At 35.3% G+C, this 23,019-nt stretch overlaps 1 protein-coding gene across 2 annotated transcripts in view; it reads left to right on the top strand.

The window, feature by feature from the left end:
- Window positions 1-23,019, top strand: part of LOC106880161 (mRNA turnover protein 4 homolog) — a 66,570-nt gene that overhangs the window by 16,140 nt on the left and 27,411 nt on the right. For both annotated transcript variants that reach the window (XM_089351525.1, XM_014929999.3), the window contains one exon: window positions 15,442-15,591. In XM_089351525.1, coding sequence (XP_089207651.1) covers window positions 15,442-15,591 — 150 coding nt within the window. The remainder of the gene's footprint in view (window positions 1-15,441; window positions 15,592-23,019) is intronic.

The raw sequence follows: 23,019 nt of genomic DNA, 5'->3' as shown, positions 1-23,019 counted from the left end.
TAATTCTTTTAACTTATGACCATATTGTGTGTTGTCTTGTATTGATAATGTCTGAGTTTATAATAGTGATCCTTACCCCCCCCCCCCTTTTTTTTTTGTATCATCCCTTTTTTTAGTAGCTATGTCTTGTGTCCACTTAAGTGGTGAGTAACACATCACAACTAAACTGACTTAACATGAATGCTAATTTATAAATTTTGCTCAAAAAATGGATTGTATAACCTTTTAACAGTGAAATGATGAAAGTTAATAGACAAAAATTGTAAATTTACTTTATGCATTCCAAGTTAATGACTTTTCTCTTATTTTATTTTAATTATCATTCGTTTTATTATGTTTGATATAATTACTACAATAGGTAAAATTTAGTATGTTAATTATGTTGTGCCTCACTGCCCCCTTTGGATGGTTTGAAAGGATCTGGCAGGCCTCAGGGCTGCATTGAGCTTCAATATCAGCTTTGGCATGGTTTCTTTGGATGTTCTTTCTAATGCCAACTACTTTACAATGAATACTGGATGCATTTTTTGTGCTATTCACACAAGCAAAGTCACCAACTTGCAAGACAAGAAGAAAGCAGAAAAGAAGCCATTGACTAAGTTGTGAGAGGTGGGAAAGTGGTTTCAGGCCAGGTGTTGAGAGGCTAAAGTATAATAGAAGGACAAGCCTAGGTGTCTTGTTATAGAAGAGTTAAGTGGGGGTGGCTGGAACGAAGATAGATACCAACTGATATATAAGAGATCAAAACCATTAAAATAGTAACTTAGAAGTATTTGCTCAAATGTTGAGTTTTTGGAAACACTCATTTTATGTTGTTTAGCTTTAGTGAGCCTGGGCAAGCAATATTATCGACCATTCCATTACCAAATTTTTCTTGAAATACATACCTTGTTTCAGTCAATTTTGAATATAAGGAAATATTTAGTAAAGTAATTTTGTCCTTATTAAATTGATGTTTGGAACATAAAATTAACATGGAATTTTGATGACAGGTTTTAATTTAGATCACTTCAAATCCGAAAGTTTGTATCATGGAGCCAAGGTGGTTTTGGATAGGTTGGTATTAAAAGGATTAAAAGCAATTCTGGCTGTGACTATCCATCCAATATTTTTTACCAGTCCTTGTGTACCTAGGACTATGTTATCCAATGCCTCCTTCCTTTTCTTAAGATGGTAGATTTGTGATTTGAGAAAGCTTAGGCTGCTAATTCTGGCAGGTTGAGTGACCATTTAGGTTTTAGTAAAAACAGATTGGTTTGCAATATTGTTTTACAATTGTCATTCAATGTCCACTTTTCTTTGCTTGCATGGGTCAGATGGAGTTTATTGAGGCATGTTTTCTATGGTTGCATGCCCTTCCTGTCACCAACCTTTGCCTGTGTACAAGCAAGGTAATATTTTCCATGGCCAGTCATGTCTGCAGAATATTGGAGATGAGAAACACTGCTTGTATGACAGTGACACTCATTTACAGCTGTCATGATGTCAAGACAAAGACACACACACACATGTGACCAGCTGCTTTCAGTTTTTGTCTCTTAAATCCATTCACAAGGCTACGGAAGACACTTGCCAAGGTGCCTGGCAATTGAACCGAACTCAAAACCATGTGGTTGCAAAGCAAACTTCTCAGTCACGCCTGTGCATTAAAAAAGAAAATCAACCTTTCCATGTTTGAATAGTAAAATAAAGATTGCATTTGATTAAATGTAATGAATTTCATTATCATTTGTGGTTCTTGTGAATATAATTACTAACTGTTATTTTATTAATCTTGAAATGAATAACAAGATTGATTGGTATTTGAATTAAGGACTGTTTATCATTAACCATGATGTGCATTGATTACATAATCTATTTTCTGTTATAATTTCATAAGTACTCCTATGTGATTATTCCATTGTATGTTAAGACTATTTAAAAATGAAAGTACTTATTATTGAGAGAAGTCAATAAAATCCATCAAACATATGTGAGATCTTTTACTAGTTTGTGGCTACAGTGATAATGTAAAAATGTTAATTATTGCCATTATTTAGCTATTTATTACAGAAAGTTCAACATTATTTGTATTGGAGGATGACACAGATAAATTTATTAATGTCTGCTGTCTGTAATGTTTTCCTTTTCATTAACAAATCAACTAAAATTCCATAGAATGGCTATTTAAGTACTTTTTTTTTTTTTTTTTCACCCCACAGGAATATTTTCAGCTGTCTGTCAAAATTGTTTTCTATTCTCTTAATTGCCTGAACGTTATGGCTTGGAATGTGGCTGTTTTCTCTTAAGAATTCCATGAGATTTTGAATTCTCTTTACAAAATAAAAAGAAAGACAAAAATCACATATGTTTTATATATACTTCAGTGGAATGTTTTTGGTTTTCACTATAAAGAATTTCATATTTGAGTCTTTCATTTATTTAGGTATCTTACAGCCCAATTGTTATGAAGATGAGCTCTTTTGGCACATTGGTTTGCATTTTTCTTCATCTGGAAGGTTATATTTAAGAACTTGTTAATTTCTCATAGCAAATTTTAATCCTTTGAACTTAAGAATATAGTTTAAAAAGAAAATTAAATGAAATAAACTGTTTTTACTTGTGAGAACAGCAACTGATACCATTCCTCAACCACTCTGCTTTTATTGCAGTATTGCGTTCAGTGTGAATTGGACATTAGCGTGTTAGCCAACATGGAAAATTTATACATATATAATCAATACATCTATGAAGCTATAGAGACAACTAACCTTGAAAATATGGTATTTTGCTATTGGCTTTGAATTCTCTATAGACTGCCTTTGTCAGCATGGCAAAAGAAGTGCTATAGTAATGATGATAGTGATTATGATTCACTGCTTGGTTAATTAAAAAAATAATAATGTAGCCATATATCCGGCTAGATATTGCATATGAACTGGGTTAATATTGATTGGATTTACATCAACTTTTATCTTGGTTGAATTTTTTTTTATTTATTCAATTTTTTTTTTAATGGGAGTGAAAGCAATAAGTTCCACATAATAAAATTAACAGATCTTAGTGATTTTTGAGTCTGCTTAACTAAAATAAATAGGTTTAATGAAAGGCAAGGGACAATATTGATCAATTTAGAAATTCTAAATGTCAAAAGGAGACTGTAGACTTTTGATTGAGTTAATTTTGTCTAGAGTCGAAAAGTGAATTCAGTATAAAAATGTTAACTATTTAAATATTTTTCATAGGGAGAAACTTAAAACACTTTCTATTAGGTACTTAAACATAGTGATCAAATCCTAGAATAGAGTTTTATCTCAATTTGATTGAGAGCTTTGACATCTTTCTGTACATTGGAGCCAGTCACTCTGGTTTGTTTATTTAATTAAATACCATTAGTTAATAAGGTTTATGAATTCCAGAAGTTACCCAAAGATTATCAGCAAAGTAAAATTCCAGATCACACTTGATGAAGTAGCATAACCCCTTTAACATTATGTAAAAAATAAAAATGAATAAAAGCTCCAGATTACCTGTCTTTGATCTTGTTTCAATCATTAGACAGTGGCCGTGTTGGGGCACTACCTTAAAGAATTTTCAGTCACCCCTAGGACTTTTTTTCAAGCCTGGTCCTTGTTCTATCGGTCTATTTTGCCAAACCATTAAGTTACATGCACATGTTCGACCCTGTGCACCCATGGGTGACACTCAGAGTAGCAGGGGACTGACTCAGCTAAAATAAATATTAATCTCTACTGTGGTATTGAGTACGCTTATTTTCCGACAGTCAAAACTGTGTGCATGTATATAAAGACAATAAGGTGAGATTTGGGAGTGATTGGACTGCTCTTTCTAGCCAGTCAGGTAATTTGTAGAAATTTGACTTATTTATTGTTTTTATATATTAGTTTAACGATCATGTTTTTCTGCATACATTTGGAGCAGCTTTTTTCTTTATGGCAGATTACTTCTCTGTTACTAATCAACCCTGATATTTGGAATGAGGAGTTGATTATTAACCTATGCAGAATTATGTACAGTATCCAGATGCACTCCAATGGCTTTTGTAGTCATGCTAGAACTGATGCCTGTAGCGTCAGAATGTGGCTGCTCAACGTTTCCATTATTGGCTCATAAATTTGATTTGTGACAGACAATGATTTACATGTGAAATGGTTTCAGTTAATTTTTGAAAATACTATGGAAATTAGTAAATTAACTTTGTTCTTATTAAACTGGGGTTTTGGAACATAAATTAACATTAACTTTTGATGGAATGCTTTCATTTAAATCACTTTAGCATTTAAGCCAGTTATTTCTGGCCCAAATATTCTTGTTTTATGTACACTGACCATATTCAGCCTCTCACACCTATCCTACAATGTCATACTAAAAATAAACAAGTACATCTTTGAAATCTCAAAGCTATGAGATAATGTATGATTAATTCAAGACTATGGGAATAAGTAAGGATTATATTTGACAAAATAATCTTGAATGCTAAAGGGTTAAAACATGGAATTCATGGAATCAAGGGCAGCTTAAAGTAGTTTGATATCAAAAAAGTTAACCAAGGCATAATTGAATAACAAATTTTGTTTACTCTGCTGATGGGGGGGGGGGGGGAGAAAACGTTTTTAATTTTCACTTGTTTTTGTCTAGGCTTCGTCTTCTGCCTATGCAGGAAGACATTGTTGCTCTTAGATGCTAAACTGAATTGTTTGGTTGCTTCATATTCACATTTGAACTTAATTTGGCATTGAACATAGCAAATGTAATGGAATGAGGAGTTGTGTGTCTACATGCACACACACACACAATTTACCTTTGTGTGTGTGTGTGTGAGAGAGAGAGAGAGACAGTCAGTTGTCTGCACTAAGTAATTGAATCTTTTAACTAGGTTAGACTTGGATTATTTAGCTCTCACTGTAAAATGCTTCCAGGTTGCTTTATCACTTTTGCTCTTGCCCTCCCTCCTAGCTATGACCTATCTTTGTTATGTATTTGGCTTGATATTATATACCATTGCGTTTTATTGTTATGTAGTATACGCTTAAATTCAAAGCTTTTAACTCTCTCAGACAAGTGTGGGTACATGTGTATGAGAAACAGAGTTGATATATCATATGCTTATGTATAATGAAGTATGACATAGGTATATATACTCTACAATGGCCAGATCTAGAATATACACACCCACACAACTGTTGCTGAAGTTAGTATGTGTGTGTGCGTGCGTGTATGCTTAACCAGTTTACAATTTAGTAGTAAGTCTGTATAGAACATTGACATTATAAACATCTGAAACTAATCTTCTCAATATTATGGTTTTAGGTCATGTGAGATATGAAATTTATTTTGATATTTTAACTTGAAGGTTCAATTGTGACTTGTACTATTTTCTATATGGTTGTTATGCAGTATGGTTAAATGATCTTGAGGTCAGATCTCGCTACAATAATTGTGTAATGCATTCAATGCATGAGTCATTCTCACATTTATAGGTAAATTGACTGGGTTTGGTTGTCAAAAACAGTTAGGTGGGTGTTGAAATTATCTTTTTGGACAAGTCTCTCTACACCTCACTGACAACCTAAAGCCTCTAAATGATTCACTCGTAGGTGCACTGCAACAGTTTAAGCAAAGAAAACAGACTGCAATGCTTGGAGAAACTCTTGCAAGACAGCTGCACTGTGAAGGATAATTCTGGGCCCTGCATTCCCAGCAGCCAATCCTTTTAGTTCCTTACCAAAAGAATTTCCAACCTTGCAGAATCTTCATTTCCTCTATTTATCTATTCTGTTGCAGAGCTGGCATCCCCAACATTTCCCACATGCATTAAGTAGACTTCTTTCCAAAACTTTCCACCCTATCTGACATTCTACATGTGAAGGTGTCTCTGATAGCTTCCAATCAAAAAGGTTACTGCGCCTGATAAGGTCCATTACCATCATTTAAAGCACCCTAGAACTACCATCTGTTCTCATCAAACTCCTCATCTACAGGAATACATCCTAATCTTTGGAAACCTGTTGCAGTGTGTCCCATTCCCAAGCAAAGCATTTTCTCTTGCTCAGCTATTATGTTATTTCACTTTCAATATCTCAAATGTGGCAGGCAGCTATTAACAACCAACCTTATCCAACATATTACATTTCCTTTTCCTTAATGAGCACCAGTATGGCTTTTTATAAAACTAGATCCACTTGAAATATACTTTTATGTTACTCGCTTGTGGGCTATGTCCTCAAGAAATTTTGTGAAATTGTGTGGGTGCTTTCAACATCACTGAAGCATTTGACCATATATAGCATTCAAATCTGACAAAATTGATGCCTTGTAGGCTCCATGTTTTTGTTTTTGTTTTTTGTTTTCATGACACTCCTGTGTTTCTTCCCCCTCCTCATTTACACTGTAATATATAATATATATATATATATATATATATATATATATATATATATAAAATCTTTCCTTCCCAGAATATCAGCCCTCTGGCATTCTTTGCCTAAATATATTTTACCTGCAGCTATTGAATTTCAGATGTTGAAGATATTAGCAGCTCTAATCTCGGTAATCCTTAAAACCAATGAGTTGCTGTTAATATATTAAAACCAATGAAATTAGTGTTAATATATTATGACCAGTAAGATTAGAGCTATTAATATAACACTAATTTCACTGGTCTTATATTGACAGCACTTATCTCACTCATGGTTGTGGCCACAACCCTTCCTCTAGACCAAATCAATTAAAAGCACTCATGTCTTGTTTTTCATTGTCCAAAATTATCCTTCCAGCTATTATACTTTATTTTGTAAGGAAAAACATGGGTCAGTTAGACTGGCATTTTGAGAATTTGAGTTATGAAGTGCAAAACTGAATATCATAAAGCAAGAAGTCAGGCACATTTTTGCTAGCTTCATTCCTCTAATGATAATTATAATTGCTAACTAGCCACAGCCATTGTGCAGTGAAGTGAGAGATAATTGATTGAATGAATGTGATACATGATGTAATACATTTTTTTTTTTTAAACCTTAGTGTTGAGCATTGAATCACACAAAACTGTCTGAACTAACTCTAGTATAATTAACAACAAAATTAGTTCTGATTTAAACTCACTCCATTACTAACACTTGTTTTTTGTAATGGTAAAGAGTTAAAAGCAGTCATCTGCAGAGAGATTTGAACACAAACATGAAGAACTGAACTAAAAATATTGGTTCTCTGCCATCTGCTGCCTTTCCAGCACCCTTGAAAATGTATTGATTTATTTCTGAGTTAATATTGATTATTTCTTAGGCACATGAAGCCTAGAATCTACTGCTGTATCATGCATCCTCTCCTTTCATTTGATAATGATACTAATAATGCTGAAACAATTTCATTCATAAGAGGGAAAGAATGCAGGATACTACAGATAAATTTTTTTCAAGGCCTTATGTTCTGAATGAAAGTACTATGATAAAAATAATGAATGATGTTGGGGAGTGACTTCTAGTGTAACCTCTTGTTAAGAGAACAGGTTTTTTTTTCTCCCCCCCCCCCCTTCCAAATTGCAAAATATATTAGTTCATTGATAGCATCCTGCAGCTATTGAATTTCAGATGTTGAAGATATTAGCAGCTCTAATCTCGGTAATCCTTAAAACCAATGAGTTGCTGTTAATATATTAAAACCAATGAAATTAGTGTTAATATATTATGACCAGTAAGATTAGAGCTATTTTAATATAACACTAATTTCACTGGTCTTATATTGACAGCACTTATCTCACTCATGGTTGTGGCCACAACCCTTCCTCAAGACCAAATCAATTAAAAGCACTCATGTCTTGTTTTTCATTGTCCAAAATTATCCTTCCAGCTATTATACTTTATTTTGTAAGGAAAAACATGGGTCAGTTAGACTGGCATTTTGAGAACAGGGTTTTTTTTTCTCTCCCCCCCCCCCCCTCCAAATTGCAAAATATATTAGTTCATTGATAGCATCCTCAAAATCGAACAATGTCTCTAGATTTTACAAATTCTGCTGACATTGCTAAATAGATGAGGGAATGTTTTAGGGAGAGGAATCAGATGAAATGTATTTTTTAAATGTTTATATTCCAAAGTATTCACTTCTGATGTATGCTGTGGTAATAATTTTATGGTATTTAATGCTGCATTTTGATTGGTTAGAGCCCTGCTTTAGAAGTAACTTGAGTTCAAGTCTGACGTGGTGGTGGAAATTGTATATGGAGTAAAAGGGCAACATCATGAGCTGATAGATTAAACTCTTCTACTTGTTTCAGTCATTTGACTGTGGCCATACTGGAGCACCGCCTTTAGTCGAGTCGAGCAAATCGACCCCAGGACTTATTCTTTGTAAGCCTAATACTTATTCTATCGGTCTGTTTTGCCGAACCGCTAAGTTATGGGGACTTAAACACACCAACATCGGTTGTCAAGCAGTGTTGGGGGGGCAAACACACACACACACATACATATATATACACATATATACAACGGGCTTCTTTCGGTTTCCATCTACCAAATCCACTCACAAGGTTTTGGTCGGCCCGAGGCTATAGTAGAAGATACTTGCCCAAGGTGCCACGCAGTGGGACTGAACCCAGAGCCATGTGGTTTGTAAGCAAGCTACTTACCACACAGCCACTCCTACGCCTATAAAACTGTTCAACACAGGAAAGACAAGGTTGATAAAATTTTAAAAAGACACATTAAAATAGTTCTCTTGCATGTTTTACATTCACTGAAGAACCGGCTTTATAATATACTTTATTTTGCAAACTAATATCCTTTTGATAGCTATTTATAGCTCAGAGATACATTGGCCAAGTTAATATGAGTATGGACTATAATCCTAAAAATCCACTGCACACACATTTAGTGTCGGAACACTTCACTTAATTCTTCTATATTGCCTCATTTTACCTGGTTATTGGGGATTGGATAGCTAATCCTGAAGGACTGTTACCTTGGTTAATCACAAATCTTACTGAATTGGCATTTTGTCTTTAATATGTTCATCAGGAAACTAAAACTAGGTAGTAATCTGTGTTGGACACTGGCCCCTCTCAGGTCAGCTGCCACTCCTTAAGGTTTTTAAGTGATTATAGTCTCTTTAACATTCATCCATCTTCTCCATGTTTCTGGGAGGATTGTGGAGGTAGGGCCCTAGGGCACCTCCTCCACAGTATCTTATGAGATGCACCATCATTACACTTTCCTATTGGATTCTCAAATATGACCAACTAAAACTATGGATATTATCTAGCAATTGCATTCTTGGTCTTGTGCCGGTTGGTTCAGCTTGAAGAATCCATCTTAATTCTTCTTTCTATGTGACACATGCAAAAAAATTATTACTTGATGTGCAATTAAATTTCTGTATTTGTTAAAGCTAGTTCTTAAAATGATTCAATAGAATATATAATTAATGTTCTCGTTACTTTACAGGATAACATAATGTTAGATTTTGTTTTATCATTTTAGAAATAAATTTTAAAACCTAAAATTAAACACAGCATTGAAATTAAAGCAATAGTGAAATGTATGATTTTAACAGAAATACAATTTTATCAGCTTGAACTCTTTCCTTTAAATTTCAAGCTGATTCAGTAACAAACTACTTTCGGTTTTTAATATATCTGTCAGTGTAATAAATTAAGTACCAGTTGAGCACCAGGGTCGATGTAATCAACTTAACCCATCTAAAATTGCTGGCCTTGCGCCAAAAATGAAATGACTATAAATATATTGGGACTAATAAATCTTTGTGTTTGGTTTATTTGGAGGCTAAAACAAAAAGTATCACTCAATTAGAATTTTGATACAAATTAGTTATGTTTGTGAAATGCAAGTTAAGGTGCATTCATATTTTAGAACTCCCATTATAATGTACAAGAAAATCTTTTGAAGAGATTAAGGGTCACTTTGGTTATAAAGCTCACAGAATATACTTCTAAAAGTTAAAACTGGAGACTACATTTTGAAATTATTTCTATGTAAATATAAATAATTTCATAATATACTGTCCAGTATAAATTTTTGTAAACGTAATAATAAAAATTAAAATCACTATAATGAAATTATTAATCCCTATTTTCGTGTTTATATTTTTCTTTAAGCAGTTTTATTTATAAGTAATTTTGGACAGGATCAGTTGGTTAAAACTGATTTTCCTCTTTCTTCTAGCAATGTCAGTTATAAGAATAGAATTATAATGTATATAATTCAACAACAGTTCCTTTAATGCTATTTAATTCAGTTTGAGAAGTGTTCCATGAAAACTAACTGTGCATAGAAAATTGTTTTTTGTTAACTCATTAGAATAATTTGAGATTATGGGTTTCTGTGAACATCAGTACTTTTTAGCATATAATCCATTATATATTATGTACAGTCATGTGTATAGTTCTCTGATGGAGACAGCATTACTATATTAGTATTTCCAGATGAGTCTTTCCTTCCCATACTGTTCATTTCTCTCTCTTCTTTCACCTCTCTCTCTCTATTTCCCTCATACATTTTATGTGATATGTTGTCTTAAACCAAAGATTGATCATTGATTAGATAAGATTTTTTTTGTTAAAATCTTAACTGTGTCAGGCCTTCAATAACTGAAGAATGAAATTGAATTTCTTTCCTTTGTTCAGCCACAAATCAATACTATGCATTCTGCCATGTTAACATCTCTTCAGATCACTTGAGAAAATAGTCTCAGAGAATCGTATTTACAAGATATTCTCTCATTCAGTGAGTGTCTGCCAATGGAAATTTTGTTTGATCACTGTGTGGTGGCATAGAATGAAGATGTTTGTGGAGTTTTCTTTTCAATGTAGTATATAATTCATTATACACTAATAATAAAACCATGCATTAAAATATCATGCTCTGACTTGTGCCTTGGGGGAGGGTAACTTTCTGGGTGCAATGCCATGGTCATTCATGACCAAAGAGTGTCTTAACCCTTTTAAGCATATTTCAGTATCTATATCTGTGAGCTTATCTACACACACACACACATCTTATTTTGTGTTTAGAGAGGTTAATTGTTTTTATCTATGTGGCAACTCTACTGCTGTGGACATGCAATGAGAAAACAAGGCAAAGACGTGTTGGAACCATTTTGCAATGCTTGCATGGATCAGGCAGATCTCCACTACATCTCATCACTCATTGTAGCCCCATTTCAGCTTTTTTTTTTTAGGTTAGAACCTGAGGCCAACTTCTTTCCATAGTTTCTTACACAGATTCCTTCCACTCTGGTCTTTTAGCACTGCTTTCCCTCCACCCCCACATTATAATCCTTATACCCATTTTTTTTCTCTTTCCATTAATTTGTTACAATTCACTATTGTCACAAATTGTTCATTCACACTAATCTTGCACATTCAGAGGAGTACTCTTGTCTCATTTATTTCCAGCAGATTGCTCTTCCAAATTCTTCATTGTTCAACTTGTGATAAATCTCCAAATGCACTAGACATGCACTTACTTTAGCACATGTAGACTAACTGAAGATACAGTTTGCCCATATGCTATGCAGCACTGCAGTAACACGTATACAATGCTAGCTAGTTGGCATATTGTTTTAAAAGACCTTGTTTATCTCTTGAAGATTCTGTGCAGGCATTCCATCGACCATATTCTCATCAATGAATCTGCAAATTAGAATCCCTTGGCTGAGTGCCAAAAGTCATTTAGACTTGTTTAGTAGTAAGGTCAGATATTATACAGACAACCTCACATGCCTGCTACAAATGCTGCTGGAAGCATGTGATTGCTTCTATTCTCAGAGGTGCACTGATTTATTAACTATCTTTACTACTTACATATGAACCATGTCACACCAGGCTGCATGTTATAAATTGTCATCAGTGAAGTAAATGATATGTAGCGAAACTATTATGAGAGACTGGGCACAGTGACCTAACAGTTTGGTTTGTTATTTTGACTAGCTTTCTTTTTGTGTGTGGTTGTTATAAATTATCATTGATCAGGTAAACAATATAAAGCAATAATATTATGAGTGAATGGACATATTGACACAGTAGCTAGGTTTTGCCTTGTGACTAATTTTAAAGAAATTCACATAGGCTTTGTATGTGTGTATACATAGATAATTTAAGCAGTTTTCAAAGTGAATCTTAGTAACCATGGAATTGACATTTGTGTAATTTGTGTTAAGAAGAAAGTAGGCTTATACAAAAATCATAGAAATATATAATAATGTATTAAGCATTTTCTGAAAGCCAAACTATTTTTTGTAAAGCGGGGAAGTTTTTGAAAAATTCCTTTTTGTTTTTCTTTGTTACTTCTACATCTGTTGCTGTAGAAGCAGTAATTATAGTAAATTTGTAAATATTTCACAGGTATGGCTGTGTGCTTAAGAAGTTTGCTTCACAACCACGTGGTTTCAGGTTCAGTTTCACTATGCAGCACTGAGTGCCTTCTAAAACCTCGGGTTAGCCTTATGCCTTGTGAATGATGTTGATAGAGAGTCGTGTGCATCTGCATTTATTTGCATTGGCAACAGTGATGTTTATTTATGCTGTGAAGTTTCTGATTTGGCCTATAAAGCAGGGCTATGGAGTCGGAGTTGGAAACAATTAAGGGGTAGCTGGAGTCAGTCAGTAAAACTATACCGACTCTGATTCCGACTCACAATGTCTTTATTCTTTAATATAAACCAGTTATAACATATAGGCCGACTCAAAGTACAAGCATAGGCATATATGCTTTATGAGATATGTAGACCACAATCACTTGATTATATAAAGAGAAGTTGGAGTCGCAGTTTTTTGATTTGACTCCACAGCCTTGCTATAAAGATCAAAAGAACAAATGTACACTGGGCAAACTGCTTAGCAGTATTTTGTCTGTGCTACATTCTGAGTTCAAATTCCACCAGGGTTGACTTCGCTTTTCATCCTTTTGGGGTCAATTAAACAAGTACCAGTTACACACTGGTGTCGATGTAATCAACTTAATCCCTTCCCCCAAATTTGAGGTCTTGTGCTTCCAGTAGAAAGGATTATTATTATTACTAGTTGAAGTAGTAGTAGTAGTAGTAGCAACAGCAGCAGCAGCAGTGAGCAAATTTTTTAAGGTATTGATAGTTCATGAATCCCATATCTTTCTAAAGGTATCACAGAATTCTTTGTCCTTTGTGTATCTAAGGAAATGTTGCGAACTAGTTGTATATGTTGTTGGCCAATGAGAAGTTAACTGACAGTGTTTAATGTGGAGATCATATCCTTAATAGTAACGACTGAGAAAGGAATCTCAAATGAAATCTTAAACATAAAGTGCAAGTGAACTAAATTTTTCTGCTTATCTATTGGGTTGAGCTATATTTAGTTAGGTGGCGAATTGTTAGTCACTAGAGAATCAGATAGAATGCCTTCACTCTATTATTCTGATTCTCAGAATTCTGAGTTCATCTTTGGCTTTCATCCTTCCACAGTAGATAAATAGTGCACCAGTCCAGGGCAATGGATTGGATGCTTTGCAGTATCCTGGCTATTAGTGTTCTTGATTTGAAATTTCGACCTGAGATTCAAGTCCCATTGGTGGCCAGAGTTAATCATCTGACCACCCAACAACAGTTCATTATGAAAACTGTAATAAGTGGGCAGTGATTGTGATCAGCTGCTACTGCAGTTGAATCATATCAACTTAAGTGGTAAGGCTCTGCAGATTACCTCTATTTATAAACTGCTGGCTTCATACAGTGTTCTGCTTTTCATTCCCCACCTCTTTTGCCACTAAACATATCTATGTGTCCTCTTGATAATCGTTTCCTTCTAAAATTTACTTCCTTCTCATTCAAATAGTCTCTTTGACTTGATAGATTAAAACATGTATCACCTTCATTACACTTTGTTCGTGTGAGAATTTATAGTGAAATGTTGCCCAATGTTTTAAAGTGATTTTGGTGTTGTAACTTTGGTTACTGTGTATGTTGGAATTGAAAACTTCAAAAAAAAAAAAAGAAAAAATGTTGCTCCAAAGCCATGAGTTTCCATAGACACCAAATAAAATTCTGAACCATAACACTGATTTTTTGAAGCAAAACAGTTTATAAATTGCTGTCTACCTAAATTTCTAATATATTACAGTTTGTCTTTCTTGCTTTATAATAGGGCTTGGTTCCCCCAAAAAAACATAGTAATAAATGAATCCTCATCACACACTTTATAAATGGAATGACTGGTAGATTCATTAACACCAAATTTGAGGCCCACCTCCTTTGAAGCTTCCACTGTCATGTATTTTCTTGATCAGGTGCCTTCACATATCTTCTATTCACTGGTTGATGGGTTGAAGTATATAAATCCATATGAAATATATTTCAACCTTACAGCACATGTCATGTAAACACCAGCAATCGGTGGTAATCAAGGCTACACTTACAATATTGTACAGGCAGTGAGCTGGCAGAAATGTTAGCACACTGGGCGAAATGCTTAGCAGTATTTTGTCTTTTTATGTTCTGGGTTCAAATTCTGCCATGGTCAACTAAGGCGGCGATCTGGCAGAAATGTTAGCACACTAGGCGAAATGCTTAGCGGTATTTTGTCTGGGTTCAAATTCCGCTTGGCCTTTCATCCTTTCAGGGTTGATAAATTAAGTACCAGTTGCGTACTGGAGTCGATCTAATAGATTGCCCCCCCCCTCCCCAAAAATTTTGAGTCTTGTGCCTAGAGCAGAAAAGAATATTATACAGATTGTAAATAAATTAGTAAACCCATTTCAAGTAAATGTTAAAATTACACTGAACACCATGTTAGTTCCTGTAAAATAACCAATGTCTGAGTACTGATGCTACACCAGCTCAGCATTTTTGATGCATATGATGGTAAAAAATTGACAGCAAGTTTTTTCTTTTATTGTTTTAGTTGTTTCAGTCATTTGACAGTGGCAATGCTGGAGCACCACCTTATATACTTGAAATATATTTGTAGTTGTATGTTTATCAACTTTGGTTATAAATATAATTGTTAAAGAACTAATGGGATAGTAAACTTTTGGCAGTAAACTTGTGCCATATTCCAGTGTTTCTGTGACTATTGGAACATTGTCTTATTCACTAGGTAGAGGCCTTCATAACTTTGATAACCTTTATATAACTGTAGTTTACAAGCGTTGGCTTTGGTTTGGTGTAGATTATAACAGAACATGTACATCTATCTTCCAAAAGCTTCACAAATTTAATCAAACCCAACACTTGTTAACTATAGTTTTGAACTGTAGCTGGGTAGTCTTATACAGTGAATGTTGTTCAAAACCTGCATTTTAAATGGAAATTTCAGGGGTTGTCTTATATACCCAGTCATCTTATACATTGGCATTTGCAGTACTCTAATGCAAAATGCCAGCTTTTAGTAATAAGAAGAATAAAATTATGGCAAGTTTTATCAAACCCTAATCATTCTAATTCGCTTTTTTCCAGATTTTTCTTTGGCAAAAACAAAGTAATGGCATTAGCCTTAGGGAAATCTATTGAAACTGAGTACCGTGAAAATTTACACAAATTGAGTGCTCAGCTGAGAGGTCAGGCAGGACTTTTGTTCACTAACAAAACAAAAGAGGAAGTCTTGAAGTAAGTATCTGTTTCTTTTGTTTTTGTGTGTGTATATGTGTGTATGAATGTATGTGTATATATGTAATATATGTTGTAAGAATTTAGTAACTTTGAAGGAAATGTGGAGTAATTTCTTTATGAAATTGAATCATGGGTTCAAGTCCCATTGGCAGCCTTTGACTTGTTCTATCTAAAAGTATTTTTCTACCCTATTTTTTACATGTTATTATTTATGGTTTTATGTACTTGAAGAACCAATTCCAAAATACTACACACGCACATATACGTGTGCAGGCATGCACCCGTGAGCACATGTACATAGAGAGATAGGGTAGGAGTAAATGGCCGAAGAAAGCAGAGTTAAATGTTTCCATATTAAATGTTTTTATAATGTGGCTTTAGTACAAAGACAAACTTGTAGGAGAGCATGAATATGCATGTTCATGGCAATACATTTATAGTTAGTACTCTTCATCATCATCATCCGTTTTCCATGCTGGCATGGGTTGGACGGTTTGACTGGGGACTGGCAAGCCAGGAGGCTACACCAGGCTCCAATCTGAGATTTGGCAATGTTTCTACAACTGGATGCCCTTCCTAATGCCAACCACTCCGAGAGTGTTGTGGGTGCTTTTTACATGCCACTGGCATGGGAGCCAGTCAGGCGGCACTGGCATTGGCCACATTTGGATGGTGCTTTTTGCGTGCTGCCAGTCGAGGGTGGGGGCATTGACCCAAATCTTCATTTTACAATTTGCTAATGATCAGGATACATGACCTTCTTTTTGAGAAGAGGACACCAACTCTACTACCCCTGTTGCCCCTTTGCAAATCTCAAGTGAGACTCAATGGAATACAGTTTCCACATATGGGACAGAGATGCTACTGCAACACAGACATCCACAAAAGGCCTATTTTTCTGTTTGGTATGAATTTATGTGGCACTTATGTTTCAGTGTTCTTGTTTCACACTTCTTTTCTCCTTGTGTGATCCCTTTTGCATTCAACTCTCAAGGCTCAACAATAACCACTACATAATACTTTCTTACCACAATATCACTGGAGTCGTTGTTTTTCTACACTTGGTCAAGAAGGACATTAACCATGCAAACTTCATCAGCCTGATATTTCCTATATTCTTTGTCATGTAAGGCCATTTATGTAGTCTGACAGAAGTCACTACTTTGATATTTGTGAAATCTAAGGACTTGACACTATTCCTTTCATCTGTAAATGATTATTAGGTAGGTTTAGTATGTGAGAGGCACTCCGTTGGTCAAAATGACAAGTGTTCCAGTTAATCTGATCAGCAGAACATTCTGCTTGTGAAATTAATGTGCATCGGCTGAGCATTCCACAGACATACCTCCACTTAACATAGTACTCAGATTGATTTGGTGTAACACAGTGCAACAAGACTGGTGCTATGAATTACAGGTACAACCCATTTTTACCAGTTGAGTGAATTGGAGCAAAGTGAAATAAGTGTCTTGCTCAAGGACACAACATGCCTCCAGAGTCATGAACCGAACATTCTAACCACTAAGCTACATGCCTAACCATCATTAAAAGAATCACTTGAATAAAGAGCTCTCCTCTGTTTTCAGTTTCTGAAGACAGTGTAATTTGGAGGAGATTTAGCTGCTATTTCTAGCAAGATGAAAAGGCCACATAGAGGGTCTCAGCTCGGTTCTTTTATAGTTAAAGACTCTCTGGTGGTTGCATTGTTTGCAACTTAATTTCTATTCTTAACTGGAGCTATTTGTCATTAAAGCTCTTAGCAAATGAATGAATGTTACAACGTCATATTTTTCTCTTAAAATGCTAATGAATCCTCTCAAACAAAATCATGGTTAATTAAGTTTTTACTGAGTTTATCTGCATTTTATGGAATGCTAGCTTCGGATCCTTATAATTGGTCTGTCTTGTGATTTAGCATTGTCAGAATTTGTTTCAAAGAAAAATTTCTATCATCAACTCCATTGTCCAACCCATGTCCGCACAGAAATCTGACATTACTCTTTTACTTGTTTCAGTCATTTGACTGTGGCCATGCTGGAGCACCGCCTTTAGTCAAGCAAATCGACCCCAGGACTTATTCTTTGGAAGCCTAGTACTCATTCTATCGCCTCTTTTGCCGAACCGCTAAGTTACGGGGGACGTAAACACACCAGCATCGGTTGCCAAGCAATGTTGGGGGGGGGGGCAAACATAGACACACACACACACATATATGTGTGTGTTTATATATATATATATATATATATATATATACGTATATACGACAGGCTTCTTTCAGTTCTCTGTCTACCAAATTCACTCACAAGGCTTTGGTCGCCCCGAGACTATTGTAGACACTTGCTCAAGGTATCACGCAGTGGGAATGAACCCAGAACCATGTGGTTGGTAAGCAAGCTACTTACCACACAGCCACTCTTGCACCTATGATGATTAACTTAATATTTTTTTTTCCTCACTATTACCATGGGTTAGATAGCTCTGTTCAGCAGTATAGCTTAATAAATCTTAATTTCAAGGTTTATCTTTGGGTGTATGCTGATAGATCTGGTTTTGTTTGTAGTCATTTTCTGGTGTATAGAATTGGTTTTTAGATGTTTAAAACTTCTTCTCTGACACATAAGTCTTGTGACAGCAAAGCAGCACTTTTATGTCAGCCTGCTTCCTATGAAAATAGAACCAGTTGAGCTTCGGTGATGTTGTACATTGAAAGCCAATTTCTTCTGAATAGCTGCAGCAACAAATGAAAAATCAATGCCAGTTCTTATAGCAATATAATCAGATTTGCCAACTGACTGCTGCTTTAACTGAATTAAACACACACACACACTGTTTGCACTGAACTGCAGTGGATTATCTAATTTTGCAGCTCTTATTCACACACACACGCACGCACACATTTGATTGTGTAGTGGCCAAAATATTGATACGTTTGTTTATCAATATGTATATATCTCTCTCTTTTTCCTGCTGTCTTGTTCTCTCTCTTTTCAATTGTTTTTCTCTCTTCTTTTTATTTTGTCTGTTTTACTCTTTCTCTATATCTCTTTTCCATCTTACCTTTCCGTATGTCTATATTAATGCTTCTCTATTTTCTCCTCATAAAAATATTATCCCTGTCTCTTGGTAAATAAATTCAAGTCATAGTATAAGCTCATATGAATCTACTTGGCAAATGATGGTTAACATCAAATATATGCCTTTGGACCATATATAATGTAAGAACTTAACACAGTTGTATTTATTATTCTACTGGTATATACTTTTGATTTTGAAGAAGAGAGAAAATGTTGTACCATAGATGCTTAGATGGAGTATATTTGTGCCTAAACCTGGTGTAATTTGGACCAGGGTTTGATTGGGAGGTGAGAGAGAGATGGGTGTGGTCAGCTGGGAAGGAAGAGAATCAGTCCTTTGCTTGGTCTGCTGTCTTTGCAATGAAGAGTTTTGCTGTATAGTTTTGGGAATTTTATTGATTACCCTTGAGAAGACTTATGCTATAGAAGTAGCCATCAACTACTCAGGTATGGCACTACTGATGTGTGTTCACTGTATTCTGAAACCATGTTGCACACTCTGCTGTGCAGTGATTGGTTGAGATGCAGTGATGCTGTGTTGTATTGCTGTTTCTTGATGCCTGAATGTGTGTGGGTGGAGGAGAGGCCAAAAAAACCAAGTTGTTTTGTGATGTTGATGGCTTAAAACATTATTTTATTTGTCATGTTGAGCAAAAACAGAAGAAAAGCAAAAGAGCCACCAGCCACAGTTGATTGGGTTGGAGGTAAAATGCATGGGTTAGTGCAGCAAGGCATTGTAAAAGTAGTCCATACGGTTACGGACCTTGCAGTGAAGGATTGCATGTTGTTGTAATGTGTGGTTTGTTGTTTGGTTAGTAAGGCTTGAATTTGAAGCTGGTTAGTTTACAGCCAACATATGTGAGTTTTTGCTTGTCAACACACACACACACACACACACATTATGCATAATTATCAAGATTGTGATTCTGTTGTCACATTATACCAAATGGCATGGAGACAGACAATCTACTGCAAACTACTTGAGGGAATTACAGCCATTACAAAAATTTGTATGTGGGTGTTGCCATCTCAAGATTTCTCTCTTCTCTCCATCATCTCTGTTTTTGTCTAATTTTCTCTCCATCTCTCTCTCTTTGTCACACTCATCCCTCTCATTGTAAGACTCTTTTTACATTTGTACCAGGCTTTAATTTTACATATTTATGTTTCAAAAGCTGTATTTCCGTGTGCAGCTCCTTATACTCTCTCTCTCTCTCAGTGTTATGTCTTGTTATCTGCCTGTCTGTACAGGTAAATATCTCTCTGTAAAGTGTGTCATTCATTAGAAAGCCGGTATTTCACCTAGATGTGTTGCCAAATAGCAGATAATCTATAGCACTCACATTAATACTATTAGCATTAGTAGCTGAATTGTGGCACCTGAACTTCTACTGCAAGGTGTGTGTGTGTGTGTTTGTTGTAATAGCCTTGTTTCTCTGATTCTCACTGCAGCAGTATGTAGCTTCATTGCAAAGTACAGTGTGTAGCTATATGAAGTAGTGGGTGCAACATGCTGCTACCTAACGAACAGCAATGCTGCACCTGGTTATAGTTAAGGCAACTAGACGGTTTGAGCATGATAAGTGATGTATGAGACTGATAAGCTGTCTAGAATGAATAGTTATGAGTAGTGCGTGTGTGTGTGTATCTTACAAAGTTACTATAACTATAGGTTTTATCTGATGTGTGCGCGCACACACACACACACACTGTCATATATATATCGCTATTTAGCTATCTGCTTGACTCTTGAAAATTCTCTCCCCTCTGTATACCCTTTTCGTGTCCTTATCTTTCTCTATTCCGTACCTTTTCCTTTATCTATCTCTGTAAGCTTATCCCTTTTGTCTTTCTGTTCCTGCTGTTTGGATCTATTTCTCTCATACGTTCTTGTTCCAGATGCTTTCTTTTGTCCCCACCCCCCATCCCTCCATGCCTTTATCTTTCCCACTTGGTTGGTTGGTTGGTCTGTCTACATTATTCCATCTAGTTCTCTTCCTCTTTCTTTCTAACTAGTTTCTCTTTCCATCTATCTTTGATTCTCTCTCTCTCTCTCTCTCTCTCTCTCTCTCTCTCTCTCTCTCTCTGACTCATTTTATTTACAAACAGCTTTGCAGAGAGCTTTCCATACACACACACACACACACACACACACACACACTCACACACACACACACACACACACACACACACACACACACACACACACACACACACACACACTCCTTGTTTTTGCTCATCTGTTTCTCAATACCTCTTTATGCTACACTTGTTAGAACTGATCTGTTGTACTGTATAAACCATTGTTGCATTCCTGCTTCATGCTACAGTTGTAATGTTGACATTAAGAGACACATCAATTGGCAATGACTTGCTCCATTGGTTCTGGTAAATATCTGGAGGGGATGAGACAATAAACTGGATCACTAATGTCAGTAGCTTATTACTCATAAAACTGACTAAGCAACCACAAAAGCTGAACAGATTTTGATTGCCTTTTCACTTCATTTCATTTTAAGAGCATGTATAATTTTGATGTGCAGTGTCTAGCTTAATGTTCTTGACCCCAAGTTCATGGCTGACTAAATGATGCCAAACCTTCTGCATGGTAAAACTGATAAAGCATCAACATGTTAGAAATAGCAGCCTATTCTCTCTCAAATCATATTCTTCCATCTTTAATTTTTTGTTACCATATTTCTATTGAAATATGCTGTGTTTGTTTCAATTAATTTTGAAAATAATGAGGAATTTAGACAAATTTGTCATTATTAATCAGGTATATGAAACAAAAATCAAAATGAATTTTTAATGGAAGATTTTGGTTTAGATTACTTTAACGTTTTAGCATTCAGATTATTTTATCAAATGTAATCCTTATTTATTCTCATTGTATTGAAATCATCCTGCATTATTTCATGGTTTTGAGAGTTCAATGATGTGATTGTTGAATTTTAGAATCACCTTGTAGGTAGGTGTGAGGGGCTGGATCTAGCTAGTTTGAACAGAAGGCAGGTTTAGAAATCAGGAGCATTTTAACATGGAGCCAGGGTTGGTATCAAAGGGTTTGTAGTCTAAAATAAACTACAAAAAGGTTGGATGGTCATTGCTAGAAAGCTTTGGTTCATAGGTCTGCTTGATGAGGGTTGGCCTTGGTGTAAAAATTATCAGAAAATCTGACTCTGTTTCAAGGAATTATCATATCATGTAGAAAACCAATTTGATAGTTATAATATTAGTTATTCAGGAGATTTTGCTAATATCTGTGTAAGAGATACGTAATTAGAAGAAAAATTATTTAGGGTTACACATTTAAAAAAAAAAAGGTAGCAGCTCCTGACTGCAAATTTTCCAAAAGAACAGTACAGACAACATAGTGATTACTTTTGTTGTTTTAACATCCACTTTTCCATGCTTGCATGGGTTAGATGGAATTTGATGAAGCAAGTTTTTTATAGCCAAATGTCCTTCCTGTCCCCATTTCTAAGCAAGGTAATATTTCACCATGTTATCACAGAATATTGGAAATGAATAATACTGTTTGTATGACAATGACTCATTTGCTGCTGTCATGCGATGTCAAGGCTAGAAATCACACACACGCACACACACATTTCTTTCACTAACAAATCCACTCACATGGCTTTGGTTGGCCTGATTCTAGAGAAGATGATACTTGGCCTAGGTGTCGTACCCAAATCTTCAGTGATAATGGACTTAACTGAACTAATCTACACATCCTCTGATAATTCACAGATGGTGATTTGACGATTTTCCCTCACATCTGCAGTGCTTTTCTCAGTTCTGTTGGTTGCGGATCTCCCAGAATGTTCATCGCTATCAATATTTTTTTGGCTCATGCACTCCTCGCCATACATTTTCTGTAACTTTGCGTAGACCTCTGACAAAATTTGATGCCGATTCATGGTGAATGCGACGATCACATGGTACACACAAGAACTGCTGTAAACAGCGGAAATATGTATGTATATATATATATATGTGACTGTGTGTGTGCTTATGTCCCTGTAACTTAGCAGTTCGACAATAGAGACCACTAGAATAAGTACTAGTTTTACAAAGAATAAATCCTGGGGTCGATTTCTTTAACCGATACCCTTTAAGGTGGTTCTCCAGCATGGCTGCAGTCAGATGACTGAAACATGTAAAAGAATAAAAGAATTATCACACTTTAAGTTGGTAAAGAGATTGTCTACTAATGTGTTGTCATATTTCTGGAGTAAGTCTCTATTTGCTCTGCAGCAATTATTGCATTTCTTTCCTGTGGATTACATCTGTTAAGATCAAGAAGCATTCGAATTACTTTAGAACTTTTGGGCTTGAAGCAAGT

Source organism: Octopus bimaculoides, chromosome 4 (assembly GCF_046866305.1).
Source record: "Octopus bimaculoides isolate indiv1 chromosome 4, ASM4686630v1, whole genome shotgun sequence".
NCBI lineage: Eukaryota > Metazoa > Mollusca > Cephalopoda > Octopoda > Octopodidae > Octopus > Octopus bimaculoides.
This window is presented reverse-complemented; position numbering and strand designations above follow the sequence as displayed.